The 21,311-nt window shown below is 39.0% G+C and overlaps 1 protein-coding gene across 10 annotated transcripts in view; it reads left to right on the top strand.

Annotated features, from left to right (window-relative positions):
• The window catches only part of MAGI1 (membrane associated guanylate kinase, WW and PDZ domain containing 1), a 618,198-nt gene that overhangs the window by 357,925 nt on the left and 238,962 nt on the right, over positions 1-21,311 (top strand). For all 10 annotated transcript variants that reach the window (XM_082848947.1, XM_082848954.1, XM_082848946.1 and 7 more), the window contains exon 2: positions 9,633-9,749. In XM_082848947.1, coding sequence (XP_082705073.1) covers positions 9,633-9,749 — 117 coding nt within the window. The remainder of the gene's footprint in view (positions 1-9,632; positions 9,750-21,311) is intronic.

Below are 21,311 nucleotides of genomic sequence, written 5' to 3' on the forward strand. Positions count from 1 at the left end.
GCACGGCATGCCGGGACCCTATCTCTCCGACCAGGGATTGAACCTGCGCCTCCTTCAGTGGAAGCGGGGAGTCCTAACCACTGGACCGCCAGGGAAGTTCCTATAAGTCATTTTTGACCTCCTCCGTTGCATTTGGTATCTTCCTCTATCACACTGACGAACACTTATCAGTTTCAGCTTTAAATTATATTGCCTCTGTCACCTCCTGCCCCTCTTCCCGGCCGTTTCTTTAATCCAGGTCCCTTCAGGTCTTGTTGGGTCAGCTTCACTGATTACATCCCATAACCTGCCTGTACACTTGACCCACTGCACAGCTGCAAGAGTCCTCTCAAAATTTAGACCAGACCTTCCCACCTCCCTGACTAAAATCCCTTGAGTGGGATTCCTACTGACCTTAGAATAAAATACGGACTTTTTCTCATGGCCTGCGAGGTACAAAATTATCTGGTCCCTGCTTCTCTTTGTAACCTCAGTCTGAGCCTACCCCTTGTCCAAGCATCGTGCTGTTTCTCTAACATGTGAGCCTCTTTTCTGCTTCTGAAACTTTTGCACATGCTGTCCTTCTGCTTAGAATGCTTTCCCCCCACACTTGGCAAAGCAAAGCAGCTTCTTGTTTTCCTTCTCATCTTTACAATTACCTTTGCCCAGAGGCCGGCACTGTTCATCCTTCCCAAAACAGGCGTGTCAGTCCCTACTCAGAAACTCAGTGTTGTCACGCTGTGTCTTCAGGGCCCTCAGAGTATCGAGCTGAAGGCACTTAAGAAAGATTTGTTGAGTGAGTGATTGAATGTCCTCCAGTGTCTAAGCATATTGTAAGTGTATATGTATGTATACATGTGTATACATACCTAGGACATTATAGTACTGTTAATGGTGATGCAAATTAACAGGTGATTTTTAACTTTCTTTGTTGTACTTTTGTGTTTTTCAAATCTTGTAATCTATCTTATTTCTTTATTGTGGTAAAATCTACGTAACATAAAATGTATCATTTTAACCATTTTTCTTCTTGTTTGTTTTTGTGGTACGCAGGCCTCTAACTGCTGTGGCCTCTCCCGTTGCGGAGCACAGGCTCCGGGCGCGCAGGCTCAGCGGCCATGGCTCACGGCCCCAGCCGCTCCGCGGCATGTGGGATCTTCCCGGACCGGGGCACGAACCCGTGTCCCCTGCATCGGCAGGCAGACTCTCAACCACTGTGCCTCCAGGGAAGACCCATTTTAACCATTTTTAAGTGTACACGTCTGTGGCATTAAGTACGTTCACATTGTTGTGCAACCATCACCACCATCCATTTCCAGAATTTTATTTTTCATCTTTCCCAGCTGAAACTCTGTACCCATAAACACTAACTCCACAGTAATTTATCTTCTTTTTACTATAAGAAAAATGTTAGGAAAAGTGTGTTAGAAACAAATAGCAAACATATTTTTCAGACAAAGCTCATTTAAATATATGTCAGATTGTAAGTTTGACTGACTATAAAACTGGTAAATTTGTACTTCACTTTATAATTTTGTAGTAAGAAAACCCTATCCTTTATAAATCCAAACTGCTGAACTGACAGTTTTTGTTTTTGTGTTTGTTGTAAGAGCTCCACTGCAGTATAAACCATTTGTGTTGCCTCAATAAATATACCTTTCCTGCAACTATAGTCATTCCTTGAAAAAGCAGGGTGCTAAAGCAGAGAGTCATCTGGCGGTGTGATTAGCTTTATTTCCTGATGCATGTTTTTTTTTTTAGCCTTGAATATTTGAAATGTATTAAAGTCGAAATTCTAGTTGTAATGAAACACTATTCTTTGACTTTGTAGATGTTCTGGAGCTCATATGACATAAGGAGAGTTGTATTTTGTCTTCTCAATTAGAAATGAATGAATGAAGAGAACTCAAAAATGTTCTCTCTGGAAACCTAATTTCTTCTTTTTTTAAAATTGAAATATAGTTGGTTTACAATATGTTAGTTTCAGGTGTACAGCAAAGTAATTCATATATATATACACACACACATACATGTATACATATAGATGTATATATATATTCTTTTCGGATTCTTTTCCATTATAGTTTATTACACGATACTGAATATAGTTCTTTGTGCTATACAGTAGGTCCTTATTGTTTATTTATTTTATTTATAGTGCTGTGTATCTGTTAATTCCGAACTACGAATTTATTATCCCCCCTTTCCCTTTCGTAACCATAAATTTGTTTTCTATGCCTGTGAGCGTATTTCTGTTTTGTAAATAAGTTCATTTGTATCCTTTTTTTTTAGATTCCACATATAAGTGATGTCAAATAACATTTGTTTTTCTCTGTCTGAGTTCACTTAGTATCATAATCTCTAGGTCCATCCATTTTGCTGCAAATGCCATTATTTCGTTCTCTCTCTATACACACACACACACACACATACATATATATGTATACACACACACACACACACACACACACACACACACACACACAGAGACACACATATATCTCCATTATCCATTGATCTGTCGATGGACATTTAGGTTGCTTCCATGTCTTGGCTATTGTAAATAGTGCTGCTATGAGTATCAGGGTGCATGTATCTTTTCAAATTAGAGTTTTTGTCTTCTCCAGATATGTGCCGAGGAGTGGGATTGCGGGATCATATGGTAGCTTCATTTTTAGTTTTTCAAGGATCCTCCATACTGTTCTCCATAGTGCCTGCACCAATTTACATTCCCACCAACAATGTAGGAGGGTTCGCTTTTCTCCACACCCTCTCCAGCATTTATTATTTGTAGACTTTCTGATGATGGCTAGTCTGATTGTTTAAGGTGATACCTCCTTGTAGTTTTAATTTGCATTTCTCTAATAATTAGTGATGTTGAGCATCTTTTCACGTGCCTGTTGGCCATCTGTGTGTCTTCTTTGGAAAAATACCTATTTAGGTCTTCTGTCCATTTTTTGATTGCATTTGTTTTTTTTTGTTGTTATTGGGCTGTATGAGCTGTTTATATATTTTGGAAATGAATCCCTAATTGCTTGCATCATTTGCAGATATTTTCTCCCATTCCATAGGTAGTTTTGTTTATGTGGAAACCTTATTTCTTGACCATGAAGACTATTTCTACTGACTAGCATTCTCCCTTAGGATCTTTATTCTAGGAGATAGAGATCAGAGCAAACAGAGTCCCCTCATAATCCATCACCTTAAAAATGATGCTTCAGGTTGAGTTGACAGAAAACTATAGCATGGGAGAGGAAAAGCTGGAGAAACAGCACAACTCAGTTAGTTTTAGGGGATTGTTTCATGTTTAAATAATGACAAGCAGGGCTTCCCTGGTGGCGCAGTGGTTGAGAGTCCGCCTGCCGATGCCGGGGACACGGGTTCGTGCCCCGGTCTGGGAAGATCCCACATGCCGTAGAGCGGCTGGGCCCGTGAGCCATGGCCGCTGAGCCTGCGCATCCGGAGCCTGTGCTCCGCAACGGGAGAGGTCACAACAGTGAGAGGCCCGCGTATCGCAAAAAAAAAATGATAAGCAAAGTGTGTAACATAAATAATTGATGAAGGAATCATATCCAGAATATGTAAAGAGCATCTTATCAGGAATAACAAGACAACCCATTAGGAAAATACGCAAAGAATATGAACAGGCAAGTTACAGGAGAGAAAACATTAAAAAAATGATAGAATGTTCAATTTCACTAGTAATCAGTATCTTTAAATTAGTATAACATCAATATATCATTTTATCTTTATGAGATTAGGAAGATTTTTAAAAGGTGGACAGTGCAGAAAAGAGTTAATGATTGTTAGTTTTAAGGCTGGCTTACCAAGTGGGTTCTTGGCTGGGATCTGGGAACTTGGATTTCAGGAGGGTTCCTTCCATTTCCAGACCTAATAGCAGATCACTGTGCTCTAACTGTTCATGCAAAAGATATGCTTTATTCTTTCCTTCAGAGAGTCTGGAGCTTAGTTTCATGCCAGGCAGAGGCTGTCTACATGACCAGTTCCTAATAAAAACTTTTGGCCTTTATGTGTAATGAGCTCCCTTGAGTGTCTAACGGCCATATTTCACACATTGCCCTGGGAATTAGAGTGACTCCACTGGGGAGGGGACCCTTGCACCTGATTTCATTTGGACTTTGTTCCCCCTTGAGCCTTTTTCCTTTGCTGATATTGCTTTGTACCCTTTTGCTGTAATAAACTATAGCTTTGAGTACAATTATATACTGAGTCCTGTGAATCCTCCTAGCGAATCTTCAAATGTGGGTGTGGTCTCAGGACCCCTGATACACTAATAATAGCAATATATTGGCCTAAGTGTGGGGAAATGGGGTCTCCAAGAATTTTGGTAGAAAAGTAAGCTGGCACTACCATTTTGGAGAATTTAGCAATGCCTAGGTAAGTTGAAGATGGCTATGTCTATTTCCAGGTTCAGATAGTTTAGAGCAAAAGAAGATTCACACGTTTGTTTAAAAAAAAAGCATTATAATGACACTTACTGCAGCCTTGTTGTATTGTCAACAACATTGGAAATAATCTAATTCTCTCTGAAGGAGAAATAAAATTGTTATGTTTTTTAAATGGAATATTATACAACATTTAGAATAATTCAAAATTACATCGATTGACTGGTTAAATTTCTGTAGACTAATGTGAATCAAAAAGACAGAGGTATATTGTTGTAAATTTAAAAGCCACAGAATTCCAGGTATATACATATGAAAATATGAAATAATGGCTAATCCAGGCCAGGGTCTAAGCCCCCCCTTTTCTTATTTAAATGATAAAATTGTCTTAAAGTAAGCTCTGAACCCTTTTCTTGGAAAAAATTCCACCCATTACTGATCTGTGTTCTCTTTTCCATTTGCAAAACAAATCTTGAATTTCATAGTGAGTGAAGATGCTATGGCAAACTCTTTCTCTAGCAATTTACTACTTCATTGGCTCACTGCCCTTGACAATTAGGAGAAGATTTATAGACATGTCCCCTTAATAATTGGCAATTAATTGGAGATTAGATGCCAAAAAGTACAGTATTTTTAATGTAATGAGAAGGTTGAGGCTTTTCGCTTCCAAATGTCCCGGAACACAGAGTAAATGTTAACCGGCAGCATAGTTAACCCTGCCCTTTTGCACATCCACAGTAAAGAGGAGTTTTAGTTTGATGATCATAAACTTTAGCTAGTGTGGCTAGTTTGAATGTAAAGCTCAAGTGTAAACAAAGAGGGCCTATGTCTTAAGAATCCTTCCACTCTATGTGCCCCTGGTTCACCTTGATAGGTACTGAATATGATCAGTAAGGATCTGTGTGGGATAAAGAGGGACTGTATCCTGAGTCTTCTTTGGAATTTTGTGTCTCACTCATAAGGACCTATATGGGATAAAAATATACTGAACCTGAGATTTGGGAATGCTTTTGTCTTAGGCGGCAGTGCATTTGGGTCCCATAACATCTTCACTACTCACAGTTCAGATGATAACTGTTAGTGTGTTTTTATTGTCTAGAACTCTGGTCTCCTAAGGGGAATATATATCCTAGGTTCTAGGCAATGGAGATTTTGCTGGTAAATACTTCTGTCCTGTGGTCAAATTCAAGAATGCCTTAGACCTAGAAGTAGAGTTGGCAGGTGTGACTGTCACCTATCAGTGATTGACCAGTTGGTTTTATTTTCTGAACTACAATTCCAGCACAGTGCCAGGAATATATTAAACATGCACTAAATGTTAACCCGTTTACACGTGTCCAGACAATTTTAGCGTAAGTAGAGTTTTATTCCCTTCCAGAAACTCTAGAAGTATCCTTTAATCCAAATTTCCCTGTGCCTGTATTTTGTTTCTGGCCATGTAAGTCAATAGGTTTTATGTTTATCTGCATTTTTAAAAAGAGTAACAGTCCATCTTTGGACTGATCTCAGCTCTTTCTCCACTGCTTCAACTGTTGTCCACTCTAGGGGTAATCTCCACCTTTCAATAAGTGCTTTCTCTTTGCTAAGCAGTGTCTGAATCTCACTTAATCCTCACAACAGGCTTGTAGCAGAACTACTGTTACATCAGAGCTCTGTTTTTACAGATGAGAAAAGTGAGGTTCAGAGATTAAGCAAGGCACTTGGTTTCACCGGCTAATAAATAGTAGAACCAGGATTTACACCCGGGCCTGTCTGTTTTAACCACCAAGATTTACTCCACTCTTCTTTCAGTTTGTTTCTCTAATGGGAAGTTGAAAACTAAGCATTTACAACAGTGCCTACCACAGAGTCATTCAATAATAATGTATACTTTTAACTTTTGAAATTGATTTTATGAAGTGTAATTTACATACTATAAAATGCACACATTTATATATACAGTTCCGTAAATTGTTTTTATTTTTCCAACTCTCTTGAAAGTTTCTGAACATCATAGAAAAACTATGTACCAGGATATATGCTGTTACTAAAAAAACAACGAAATAGAATAAATCAAATATAACTGATACACATGCTACTACTGGCTTCCACAAACTGAGAAAGGAGTTAACTACTTGGCAAAATAAATAATCCTTGCTAGACTCTTAGAATACATACTTCAAAATCAATTATTATTGTCAATTTAGAAATTGGCTAAAGTTGATTTTCCAGATGAAACAAAGTTGGAATTTGCTTGCAGTCACATTTCACAGGCTTAGTGAATTTTATAGCCATTTATGCACATGTTCAATAATGCACTGGAATACCATCATTAAGAACCCCAAAGGTAGATGCTCATTGAACTTTTTTGAGTGCTGTGGAGAAAGAAGAATGACATTTTGAATATGGAGTCATTTGAGGCTGTCACTATTTTACATTTCTTTACTTAAGAAGAATTTGGAGCATCTTAAATATGTGTTCTTGTAGCTATAAGATTCACAGCAGGTTTCTTTAAACCCAGCAACTGGAAAACAAGTGTACGTAATCACATATATATAATCTCATATATCCCATCATCTTTACATAATTCTATTGATGAAAAGCAAATCATAGGTGCTCCCCACAATTAATGAGAGGGGATAACACAGTCATTAAACTCCTGGCCATGAGGAACATATGTGCCACTTTAATGTCTGTGCATTACAGTTACATTTCCATAAGTTTTGATAAATGTATAGCCCTGTGTTATTACTACCACAATTGATATTTACTGTATTGGAATCACCCAGCCTCCCAAGTTTCCTTGTGATTCCTCCTTTCAAAGAATTTTTTTCTTGAAATCACTGTTGACTCTCAGGAAGTTGTAAAAAAACAGTTCAGACTTCCTGTGTACCCTTCACCCTGTTTCTTCCAGTGGTAACATTCTTACATAACTACAGTACAGTTGCAAAGCCAGGAAACTGACATAGATACACTCCATAGATCTTATTCCCTCGTGTGTTAGTCTCTGCCTACCCTCAGCCCCAGGTAACTGCTGGACTGCTTTCTATCACTATAGTTTAGCCTGTTCTGAAGCTTTATATATAAATGGTATCATACAGTATGTTCTCTTTTGTGTCTAGCTTCTTTTGCTCAGCATTATGTGTTTGAGAGTCATCCGTATTACTTACTGTATGTGTTAGTGGTTTGTTCTTTTCAATTTTTGTGCTGCATCCTAGTTGAATATAGTACAGTTTGCTTATCCATTCACCTGTTGATGTACGTTTGGGTTGTTTCCCATTTGGGGCTACTATATAATGAATAAAGTTGCTGTGATGATTCATCTATAAGTTGTGCGTGCACATGCGCGTCTGAGTGTGTGTACTTGTTTTCATTTCTCTTGCATAAACAATAGTGGAATTGTTGGGTCATTTGATTAGTGAAGGTTTAACTCTATAAGATACTGTCAAATTGTTTTCCCAAGGGAATGAAACGTTTTATACACCCACTAGCAGTATAAAAAGAGTTCCTGTTGTTTCTCAGGCTTGCTCTCGCTTGATTTTGATGTTGCCATTCTGGCAGGTAGGTGCTGGGATCTCATTGTGGTGCTAATTTGCCCTTTTCTGATAACTAGTGAAATTGAATATCTTTTCATGTGCTTAATGGACAATCATATATATATATATATATATATTTTATGAACTGTCTATTCAAACCTTGTGCCCAATTTAAGGAGGGGTGGGAAGTGGGGTTTGTGTGTGTCTTCTCCATTTAATAAATATGTGATGACTACTTAAATGTTTATTGAACGACCTGAGATTGAGCTATGAATTTTTGTTTCGGCCACTTGAAGCCTTACATGTACTACAACTCAAATAAAAGAGTCAAATTGGGTTTCATTAGTTGATTCTAAAATGATCAGCTAAAGCAGGGAATCTGGTTTTGAACATGATACTAAAATAAAGATCAGTAGTTTCCTCCCCTACATAGGTCATAGCATCTCTGAACCATGGCTGTCATCCCCATGACTTGCTCGTTTTGACCATGGGAAAATTGTCATCTGAAGATGTGAATTTTGTGGTTCACATGGATACTGCCTTGCTGCATTGTTTCTCTAATGCTAGAAATGCTCCTACCTAATTTTTATCTTGTCAAAAAATGGAAGGACAATCTTAGCCTTGTTATTTTTAGTTGTCACTGAAGCAGTTTTCTCCATTAAGAATGAATATTAGCGAGGTTGATCTATAAGCCTTCTGCTGATCTTGTAGACTATAATCTGTGTTTATAATTTTAAAAAAAAGTTTGGTTACCTTCTCCGTTCTGTGATACACTTTTGTAACAATATACTTTTTTTTAGCTTTTGTTTTGTTCTGTTAACTGTAGAGAGTTAAAGAGAAATAAACACATAGACCAGCCCAGGTAACTACTGCTTAAACAGCAACAAAATTTGAAAAAAATTATGTTTAGTGTTTATAAATCAACACAGAAAAGTAACATCTATATATCTGTATCTGTCTATGTAATGAAGAATGATGTCTCCTCCTTTATTTCCCAAACTCAAGTCCTTCTCCCTAAAGGAAACGATTGTTAAAACTTTCTGATGATTCCTTCCATTAATACATGCTCTCTCCTTTTCTTTGTTCTTCTCACACAAAAGTGGCCAGGTAGTAGGTACAATTCAACATGTTTTCCTGCAGTACAAGCACATGAAGATGTAGCTTTCACAGAGTAGTTGTGTGGGTGAACTGTGCTTTACTTAGTTGATCCCTGGTGGTTGTTTCCAGGTTTTTGGTGTTTATTTTTATTTATTTTCTGTTATAAAAATACTGCAATAAACAATACTAGAGATTTGGGCAGACTTTTGCAAATGTATAGGGTAAATCTGTTCCAGTTGGGTCCCTGGTCAAAGGACACTTTGTAATTTGTCAGCTATTGCTAGATTGCCCTCTTTAAGGTTTCAGCCACATCCACTCCATCTAATAGTGTCTGCAAGTGTCTATGGCACATATTTTAAATGTAATAGCCTCATTTCAATTCTTTGTTATTTGAGCCTCCTAGTGTTATGTGAACTGGGACCTCCAAATTAATGCTGTTTCAATGCTGTTTTATCTTTATTACATTCTTCCTTGCTTTTTCCCCTGCAGAGGAAAACCTAAAGTAAGTCTTCTTGATGACTGAGGGTGGCGGACTAGAATGGCTTTGCGTGGCTTTCCCTCACACAGCTCTCAGGCTGCTCAGTCTCTAGGAAGCCCGATGGTTGATGCATTCTGTTTTATGTATTTCCTGTAGGAGGAAAGCTGAACAAGGACCTGCGACATTTTCTCAATCAGCGGTTCCAGAAAGGGTCGCCTGATCATGAGCTCCAGCAGACCATAAGAGATAACCTTTACCGCCATGCTGTGCCTTGTAAGTAGCCAGTTTGGAGCGTCTTACTGCGGGGTGGGTGGGTGAAAAGTTGAGGGGAGAACTAAGAGCTCAACAGCTGGTTCTGGGATACTTGGCAGTTTGCTCACGTAGTGACTCCGTAAGTCCAGGGAGTCATGATTGACAACGGGACATACAGTACTGTGCCAGGTAAATTACTCGGTTTTCAAGTTCTGGCTTGAGAATACTGGGCAAATTATTTATCCTTTGTAAGGTCCAGTTTTCACAACCGTGAAAAGGACATCTCACTCCTACTAACTTCACAGAACTGTTAGGAAGTCAAAGTCAAATGCTCGTCAAAGCATTTGTGTACAGTTTGGGCGTGGTGTAAGCCTCATAAGTGTTAACCATGATTGTCATGAATGGGGTGGACCAGGCCAGAGGACTTCATGCTGACCTCTGAGGAGATCCATGGGACTCTGATAGCCTCTCAGCAAAGGGAATGCCTCAGTGGACTCTCTCTTCTTCCCCACCTTTATCAGATTCATAAATCATGATTTCACATAGGATTTTCTTTGAAGAAATGGTTTCCACAGATTAAAAAACCCAAAGCCCCAGACCCATTAGTTCAGACCAAATCTGAGAAAGCAAGACATAAAATGTAGGGACTATGACATCAGGGATTTTGTGGCATGGAAGGAAGAAAGGAAAGAAGGAAGGGAGGAGGGAATCAGCCTGTGGGGTAGATGAATTGGCAGCTCAGTGGTCATGAGGTATTGCCCTGCTCTACCAAACTACATTGCTGTACAGCTCATTATGAGGTGGGAATTCTGGGAAGACATACAGTTATTTGCTTTCATTCAAAAGAAGAAGAAAGAATGACTCTGATTTTATTGCTTGGGAGTTTTCTTTTCTCCTATTACCCAGTCCTTCAAAGTTTGACAGGTGTTTAGAAATATTTTTTTTAATCAGCAAAAACAAGGAGGAATAATTTGAAGTTCAAGGTACCCTGCTTATGGCTGTGATTTGTTTGCTATGAATATTTTCTTTAAAAAAATAATATTTTGCTAGTGATGTCCTAGAGTGCTATTGTTTCCTCGTACTACTGCAAAATAATGAACAGAACTGATTTCAGGCATACCATGGATCTGCAAGGACTTAGACTGGAAGTCTAGATGGGAAACTTTAGCGATCGGAGTTCAGAACAGCCCTGCCTTCCTCTTCACTTATTAATAAAACCAAGGCTCCAAGAGGAAAAGAGGTTGACTACAGGTAACTTGGGTCAGTGCCCCCAGGTTGCTTCTTTCTGCTGAGTGGCAGAGCTGCATTTGACAGAGAAAACATGATAATGTATTAATGTGAATCTCTGGCCCTCAGTTCTTTTAATTTTGCATCATTAGAATTGAAAACTATAATTCTAATAATATCCTAATAATAATTCCTTACACTTGGATTAGTAATAATAATTCCTAATGTCAGTCTCATGAATGAGGCAGGGATTATCTATCTATTTTTTATAGAAATAAAGAAAGAAACCAAGACATGAAGATAAGCCAATAAAAACAAGGCTAAAGGTGATCAGGGCCTTACGTCATTGCCTCATCTCTGATATACTGTCCAGTTTTACTCTTAGAATATTCCTTTGAGGTTGGGATTTTTAATACCCATTTTACAGGTGAGGAAACAGAGACACAGCACGACCAAGTAACTGTTAAATCGCAGTTCCAGGGCTTTGGGATTCGTAAGCCATCCAGGGCTATTTTTGTAGCTCGACCATTGCTGCCTCTGAAGTTCTAGTACAGCAGATTGGATGCAGTTTTGCAGAATTCAGTAATTGCAGAATCATGATTGTTCTCTGTGTAATTTTTCCCCTACTCAGATTCCAATTTAAGAAATGGGGAATGAAGCAAATGAGCACACCATTTCTTGACGCATCTGTGGTGTTACTATGGTTACATTTTGGCAAGCTTTTCCATTTATTTTTGCCACTGATTTATTGGACCTGACTGTGAGCTAAATGGCTTGATTTTAAGCTTACCACTGTGTAGGAATTGGGGCAAAAATGACCTCAGCCTTTTAAAACAGTGGAAAATCATGTTTTGTCTTTGCTGTATAATGCCATTGGTATTGATGTTTCATTTCTATGACACCAGTAAATCAGGAACTGAGAATGAGGAAAGGGTCTTCCTACTAAAGAGAAAACAAGAAACATTTCATTTTATATTTCCTGCATAAAACAGGAAGGAAATTCAGGAAGAGGTCTGTTTCTGAGTCTGGCACAGTATGTGTGTCTTTGAACATGAGTAGACCAGGGGTGACTTGGGATTCAGTTATAGGCTTGGGTAACTGGGGCCACATTTGTGTTTATTTTGATTCTTTGGCCCATGTGACTGGTAGAGCAGAACTCTGTACCAGGCTGTTGTGCTCATGGATTAGAAAGCCCTTGATTGGAGCATGGATCCTCCCAGTGATAGTGTAACTGTGCCACAGGGAAATGAGCTCCTGTAATCTGTATTTTCCAGAACTTCCTGCTGCCAATAGGTCAGTGACTTCAGTCTTTTGAGAAGGGATGATCTCATGAACAGGTGTTTGCGAGCTGGGGTAGACTTCCTGTACATTTTAGGAGGTTCACATGTCATTAGAAATTAACAAACAAAACCTGTTTTTTCTCAAGTTTGTTTTAGTGTCATCATAGTGTAGTAGAGCCTTCTGGGCACCGTGATGGATTTTGCCATTCAGGATTCCATTTTATCCTAATTCTTTGGCAAAGAAAATGCAGGTAATAGCATCCCTCTTTTACAGGTAAGGAAGTGAAATAACAGATATAACTTCCTCAAAATCTTACCAGTTCTAAATGCCACATTACTCACTTCTCAATACAGTGCTCCTTTTTTAAATTGGCTTTATTGAGGTATAATTCATATATCATACAATTCACCACTCAGAGTGTTCATCCAATGCTATTTTTGCTATAGTTATTATTATTCTCCACTTCTCTTTTGCTTTGATTCAAAAACATTTATTATTTCCATGGTATGAAAAATGTCATCGTAGTTAAAATTTAATTATATTATCATTGAAAATCACTATCCCCAAAAATTTATGGCCAAAAAAAAAAAAAGAACTAGATGCAGAATGAGTCAGCCCTGGTGTGAAATCTGAGGGCTGTTCTGTAGCTGGCTGGCCTGGTGTGGGTCGTGTAACCTCTCTGAGTCTTTTTTTTTTTTTTTTTTTTTTTTTTTGCGGTATGCGGGCCTCTCACTGTTGTGGCCTCTCCCGTTGCGGAGCACAGGCTCCGGACGCGCAGGCCCGGCGGCCATGGCTCACGGGCCCAGCCGCTCCGCCGCATGTGGGATCTTCCCGGACCGGGGCACGAACCCGTGTCCCCTGCATCGGCAGGCGGACTCTCAACCACTTTGTCACCAGGGAAGCCCTCTGAGTCTTTTTTTTTAACTCTTCAGTAAAATGGAACCAGAAATACCACCTCCAGCATTGTCTCACCAAGTACTGACAGAAGCCCTAAGAGATGGGTCCATTGGAGGAAACAGAGGCTCAGAGAAGTATATAGCTTGCTTAGGATCACACAGCAAACAGCATGGTTAGGGTTTAATCAGTTCTCTCTCTAACTCTTTACTGGGTATAATCGACAGTCATGTGATAAGAGCAGTATACCATGGGCTACTGAGAGTGAAAGAAAAAAGAAAAAAACATTCTCATGGCTGAATTTTTAGTTTTAGCTGTTCAAAATCATGGGGTTTTATGTCTTGGGGGTGGGGGCTAGTTAAGGCACCATATCTTACAAATAAGTATCTTCTCTGTGATTTTCACGTATTTCACTGGTGTGTACAGTAGAATTTTAATAACTGCCTAATGATTATTCAGCTTTTAAAAAATCACTACAGGATTCTTTTGGGATATCTCAGTTTATCTTATTTTTCAGTAGATCTTTTTTTGTATACACATGAAAAACCACCTTAAGATAGATGGATTTGAAATGCATGTAAACGTCACTGGTGTTGCTCACTTCTCTCATTTCTCAGAATCATCTGGATACTATTCCTGTCTCCTGCCCCCTCAAATTCTGATTATATTCCCAACCTGCTCCCCCTCAATTCTTTAGTCCTACAAACTTCGTCCATTGCTCGAATACACCTGGTATCTTCTTGTAACTGGGTATAAATTATTACCTCTTATCTCTCCATCTTTCCATCTAACCAGTTCATAGCCTTCTTGTAAGCTTTAGCCTAGAGGCCACTTCCTCCAGGAAGGCCTCCATAGATTGGCCTATTGCCTTCCTCACTGCTCCCACAGTGCCCCCTCTGATCCCCTTCCACCGCATACACGCCTGCTGCGTGTCTGTCTGTCCTGTTAGAATCTAATTTTTCTGAGGTCAGAGACTGGATCTACCTCAGTGACTAGCCCACACCTAGCTTAGTGCCTAGACCATGGGATAAATATCTGTTGACTGAATGATCAGATGAAGAAATGGATAAAGACACTTGTTGTTTTTCTTGTTTTCTCTTGATTACATAACATTTGGGAGAAACAGCAGAGCTGCTCTTACCATAAAGCTCTCAGAATAAAGGGCAGCTCAGAGGCTTGAGCTCTGAAATGGCTGATGAGGACCAACCCAGAGGGAAAAAATCAAGACTCCTGGTGAGCTTGGAACTAGAGTGCCCATTCACAGCTCCTAATTACAGTCTAGATATCGCTGTACCTCCTGCACTGATAGCCTTCCTGCTTTATGACTTCTTGTCCTAGCTGATGTGACAACATCTGAGATTCTTGCTTTGGAACGGCTGATTTGCCCATGAAGATAAATGCATTACCTGACAGGGCTTTTCATTTACTCTACTGCTGCTGTCAAAATGAGATACAGCTTATCCAGGAGTCCTGGGGCTCCGGAATATTGAACCAAACCCCTCTTGTTCCTTCTCCCTTTTCTGGGCTTAACAGCGATGGAACGCATCTTTCTTTTCAAGCAGAGGTCATCTGAAAGAGGAAAGGATAAGTCAGTTTTGTTCTGTAGATTAACAAGTTGTTGATCAAGGCTCTCCCTAATACCAAGATCATTATAATCTGTGGAAGAGGCACTGATCATTGATTTAAAGGAGTTTACAAAGGGATTAAACGTGTTTGATCTCCAAGACCATTTAAATCTGATGCAGTAAACATGGGTGATCCTGGTCTTTATTTGTAGAAGTGTGATATTCTAATGGGCATGTTAGCATTTGCTAACCAACAGTTGGCGTTGTTTATTATTTTTGAATGTGACTGTGATGTCAGGACCATGAATTACCTTTGGTATTATTTGAATGTATTAGTTTCTCTTAACCATAGCTGTTTCTAGTTCTGCTTGCCTAGAACCAACTCATTCTACAATTAGAGCTCATGATATGAACTAAACCAGTATGTCAGCAAGAGGCCAGGATAAAGAACTGGGTTTTGGAACATTGCTTCTTTCGTAGAATGTGCATCTCTGTGTTCAGGTTGTGTTTGACCTGAGTGGAAGGCTTCAGGTTGTCATACATGAAGTAGACAGTTCTGTTAGCATCCCCAGGACTGATCAGATGAAAGTCACTGGAAACTTTCTCACTGTGGCTATTGCCCTTGTCCTCTTAGGAGAGTTAAGTGCTGTCTAATATGAAAGGATCACTTTAGTCTTTACCAAGCCTAGCCTTGTTGCAGAACTCTGACTAGTAACAATAATAACAGCTCTCCAGGTTTTGGACTCCTATTGTGTACCAGGTACCCTGCCATGATGCTTGTACATAGGTCATCTCTCACTCTGGCCTCATGGAGGCCACACAGACTATTAAAGGTCTAAACTCAAACTCACAGGACTCTTAAACCCTCCCCGTTTTCTATTCAATTGCAAATGTTTGTTGCCCGTAATAAGAGTGTATGTCCCTCATCCCTTCTCCATCAGTTCTCTCAACTCTTTCTCTCGCCTTCCCTTTAACCCATCAGTACTGTATTTTCCCATGTGCCCCCAGCCAGTCTGTGGTCTGGAGACGCCTCTTATCCACCCTTACTGCCTACACCTGACCTTTCCTTCCTTCTCCATCAAGTCTTACTTGTTCTACGTTGGTGTCCCATTGGCTGTCCTCTAAGATGCCAAGAACTAGAATAAAGAAGTGAATTGTTCATATTATGGATTAGGGTTCTCTATCCTACATAATACATATATTTTAACAGATAACTTTAAATGTGGCGCTGCTAGAACGACCCTAGGAGATGGGATGTTCTGGCAACAAGGCAGATTCATAGGTAGGGATGAATTCTTATGGTTTTGACTTGGTTTTGTACTTTTTCTAGTGCTTAACACAGTATAGTATACATAGAAAACATTTTAAACACAAGATTGTCTATGTCAAAGGGCTTTCCCCCTCTGCTTGCTGTTTCACTTCTCAGACCTAGTTTCCTGTTCCACCGAGTTTAAGCTGAGAAAGTAACACAATAGTCTAGCCAAGGAGTTTTGTGCCAAATTAAAAAATAATGGGAGCACTTCCATGGTGGCGCAGTGGTTAAGAATCTGCCTGCAATGCAGGGGACATAGGTTCGATCCCTGGTCTGGAAGATCCCACATGCCACGGAGCAGCTAAGCCCGTGTGCCGCAACTACTGAGCCTGTGCTCTAGGGCCCGTGTGCCACAACTACTGAGCCCACGTGCTACAGCTAATGAAGCCCACGCGACTAGAGCCCGTGCTCCGCAGCAAGAGAAGCCACCACAGTGAGAAGCCCATGCACCACGAGGAAGAGTAGCCCCCGCTCGCCACAACTAGAGAAAGCCTGTGCACAGCAACAAAGACCCAACACAGCCAAAAAAAACCCAACACCAAATGAGGCTAAATATAATAAAATATATTTAAATTCTTAAAAAAAATAATGGGGTTAGAAAAAAACCCTTTTTGTTTAGATGTGATCTGGAGTTAGAGTTTGGGCTCAGATAACTCTTAACAAATTTTCATCCACTTGAATGTCTGCTGGGGCATGGAACTATCACGAGGGAAGCAGGACGATCCTTTGTTTTCTGATAACAACCATGTCATAAGTGCCAGGAGCACACCACTTCTCATTTCTGTAGTGCCCCTCAGGGAACATTGAAACCATTAGTGTGGAATCTCTTCTTACTTCTCACCAAGGGAGGAGACAGTTATCCCATCAGTGAGTTCCTGAGAAGGACTTGGACATTCCTGATTTAAACATTTTCTCTTCTCCTTGGGGCTAGATCATGAGATGTGTTGGGCTTTCTGGTATGGCAGACTGGAGTGGCTGGCAGGCTCTACCCCTTACCTGCGTTGCTGACTTGGGTTTTCTGGGACTCTGTTGTCTCATTACCTGTGTTGATGTTTCTGAGGTACCTAAGGCCCCGGCAGTGATCACGGCACTTCATAGGTCCTCTATTTAAAGGTCCTATGTGTATATGTTTTTTGTTTTGTTTTGTTTCCAGCCGCGCCACACAGCTTGCAGGATCTCAATTCCCTGACCAGGGATTGAACCCATGCCCTCTGCAGTGAAAGCGCCGAGCCCTAACCGTTGGACTGCCAGGGAATTCCCAAACGTCATCCTCTCTGTAGACCGGTCTTCTTTCTTCTGTACCCCCTTTCCCTCCCCTTTCTAACATGACTCCTCAAGTCCAGCTTTCTCCCTTTTTTCTTTCAAGTTCTCTTTAGACTTTGGGCCTTATATACATGATTCTCCTTTTTATGATTTTTATGATTTATATAATTCTTTTAGGGGGGGCAAGCTAAGTTAAAAAAATGATTTTCCAACATTTCTTGAGTAACAACCCAACACTAGATGCTAGGTGAGAACATAGTGAAGATTAATAATTGGCTCATTTAGCCAATAATAGGCATACTTGAAATAGCACATTCTCTGCATATTCCCAGCATCAGCTGATCCCCCAATGTTCTTTTTTCTTTGTATTTCTTATTATATGTTGTTAACCCTAATTGCCATTGTATATTTGCTGAGTGGATGGAGTCATATTTGAAAAAAAAAAAAGGAAAGAAAAACTATGTGGACTTGATTTATATGTGTCTGCTAATACACTCACGTAAACATGGTTTGGGTGGTGTTCTTTATTCTAAGGTTCTCAGGGGTGTGGAACGAGGCAAAGCTATAGGAGTTTAGATTTAAGTTTAATTAGAGTTGATGTCATTTATAATCTTCTTATGAAAATATGTTAGACCAGCCTTATTGTTTAATAACATCTGTCATTAACCGAGTGCTTACTATATGTACCAGGTACTGTGCTCAGTGATTTACAAGTTTTGTCTCTTTTAACCTTCACCAGACTCTGAGAGTCATAATGTTATCACCCCTGTATTAGGAGCATGGCAGTTGAGGATTGAGGAGCTTATAAGTGTGTTGTTCAAGATGAGCAGTTTAGTAATGATGGAACCCAGATGATTCAAACCCAGTTCTCACCTCCCCCGAGAGTCCATGCTCTTGGTTTATATCTCTGGGTTCAGTCAGCTTAAAGACCATTTTTTAAATTAATGTATTGAATTTGAAAAAGAGGCTTCTATTAATAACATATGGATTAGTCCTTGGCTGGGTGTAGGATACTAATATATCTATTTGGCAGCCATGTTAATTTATTAAATTGCTTTATAATTTTAGCTGACATTTTTCGTCAAGAGTTGTTGCAATTATAAAGCAATTTCCACAGCAATTTATGTAGGGACCGAGAAGTTTCATAGTGTCCTTACCATCTATTATTTATTTTAAGAAAAGTTTTTACCAAATTTTAGTAATTTTAGATTTAGTAAGAATTATTTAAGTCAAGAGAATGAAATGCAATACGTTTTTAAAGAAATCTTGTATCAAATGTGTTTAATAAAACTATGTACACATAAAATTTCTGGCTTCTCTAATGGATAATGTGCATTTATGCTGAGATCCAACTAAGAACACTTCACCAGTTATGCTCTGATGGGCTTACCTAAACTCCATATGACATGAGTTACCCAAAATGATTACCTTAAATTTAAACAACAAGAAAATGTCACTTGTGTTAGTTCAACCATAATATGAATAAAGTAGACTTATTAACCACTCAATGACATTTTTTTGTCTTGCATTGAAATGAACTAATTATACATCTCTATTTTGAGGAAATACACTCTAATGTATTTAGGGATAAAGGGCCATGGTGAATGCAACTTACTCTCAAATGGCTATAAAACATTAAAAATGGTTAAAAATTTGTACTATTCTTATTCTTGCAACTTTCTGTAAATTTGAAATTATTTCCAAATAAAGTGTATTAAAGTAAACCCATACCAAAAATGTTTTTAAAAAGCAACCAGTATAGTTTTGGGAAAGGGGAATTTTATGTGAACATTATGTTTTTGGTTTTCCCCCTTATTAATATTAATGTGTTTTTAGCCTAGAATTGAGATTTTGTTAGTACTTTGATAGATCTTGTCTGTTAAACTATAGCAGGACTAGCCTGAAAGACATCGTGCATATATTAAAACAAAAATCTAACACCTATGGAATACCAAGTACATGCTAAGTGTTTTAATTATGGTTTCTCATTTAATACTGTAACTCTTATTTTCACTTACAGATGAGGAAACTGAGGTTTAGTAAGATTAATGACTTGTCTTAAAATTGTGGAATGGGACTGGAGCTCAGGCACTCAACATGGATACTAAAGCTACCACTAGTAACCACCACATTTTCTTTGCTCAGACTATGTGTACATCTGTGTGTATAGATACATATACACCTACTGAATACATCTTAGAAAATAAATTAGGAACGCTTTTTTTTTTTTTTTTTTTTGCCGCGCCGCCCAGCTTGCAGGATTTTAGATCGAACCCATGTCCCCTACATTGGGAGTGTGGAGTCTTAACCACCTTACTGCCAGGGAAGTCCCAGAAACAATTATCTTAAATGGATCCTAAATATCTGCTAATGGGATTCTAGATGAATATAAGAGTATAATAATCATCATTAGAATTGTTAACATATGTTGAGCACTTGGCATGTGCTAGGTTTTATTCTATATTAGTGTAATAACTCATTTAATCCCCACAATGGTCTTGTAGGTATGTGCTATTACTCTCCACATTCAGGGAAACCAAGGAACAAAAAGATTAAATAACTTGCTCAAGATGTCACAGCGAATATGTGGTAGAGCTGTGTTGTCCTATTCTAGAAATTTCCCTCTTAGCCAGTGGCTCATATTGCCTATTATTTATAGCTCTAGAGAACATTTAAATTAAAAAAAAGGAAAAAGAATCAATAATTAAACATACTCCTTTTTGGGGGAGGGGAGGAGATACCTTTTGTTATGCTTTTGAAGATAATTTCATCTTAGTCTTAGATCCCATCAGAGCCACCACATTATACAAATCCAGGGGGCACTATTCAGTTCGTAATGTATGTGAATGGCGCCCTTGGTGGTGGACAGCACCCTGACTGCCTGGTTTTATGCAGTGGCTGAGTTCCGGTAGTAGATACTTAGCTAGCCTGAAAGATAGGACCAAATTGCCATTCATTTGGGAGGTATTTGTCTCAGTCATGTGAAGTGGTACCTTACTCCAATGAGGATAATATCCACTGGATACTTGAACACCAGAAGCCTAATCCAGTCCAGTTACAAGATCTCTCCATTCTTAATTAGGCTAATTAAAGGTTTGGGACGTACTAGAATTGGATCTTTTGGGGTACTGTTATTTCTTTCGTTTACCCTTCCTTCAATCAGTTGATCCATCTACTCACCCAGCCATTCTCCATTTATTCCATTTATCTGTCCATTTAACAAACACGTATTGAATACCACTGTGAGCAGGTCACAGTAATAGAGGCTCAACATTTAGGGGTAAACTGGTTACCTTTCCTGCTCTCGGGGAGTTTATAGTATAGTAGGCAACCACTATAACTAACAAGAGGCAGGTATAAGAGAGTAAGGTAAATCCCACAGTAGGGTAAGCCCAGGACTATATAACATACAAGGACAGGCACCAAGCTCAGTCTTGAGACCAGTGAATCAATGTGACTAGGAAGTGAAATAAAAAAGAGAGACAAAAGGAAAAGCAGCAGAACCTCTTTCCTAGGGAGAATCAGGAAACATCTACTCATGTAACCATGGGCAAATGACTCTATAGAACATCTCTAGGCTTAATTCCTCTTCAAAAAGGAGTCTTTATTAGGGGTATAATAGACCCATTAAGCATCTTAATATCCCAGGGCCAGTCCGAAGATAATGTAATCCTTTGCACAGTGCTCTCTCCTTATGACTCCTCAAGAATAGACCACTCGTGTTTTTGAGTCTTCTGACATATTTAAAAACAACAACAACAAAAACCAGTGCTACAGCAAAAGATAGGACATGGTTTTAATGTTTGCAGTCAATTAATACTTTTAACATAATACTTTTAACATGTTAAATAACATTTAACATGGTTTTAATGTTTGCAGTTAATTAATACTTTTAACATAAAAGTTAATACTTTTAACATGTCCTGTCCAAAAGATAGGACATGGTTTTAATGTTTGCAGTGAATTAATACTTTTAACATACACATAGCAATGCAGTATAATTGTGCTGTTCATCAATTGCAAGATGTATAAAGCATTAAC

The sequence above is a fragment of the Leucopleurus acutus genome, assembly GCF_964270905.1.
Source record: "Leucopleurus acutus genome assembly, chromosome: 10".
NCBI lineage: Eukaryota > Metazoa > Chordata > Mammalia > Artiodactyla > Delphinidae > Leucopleurus > Leucopleurus acutus.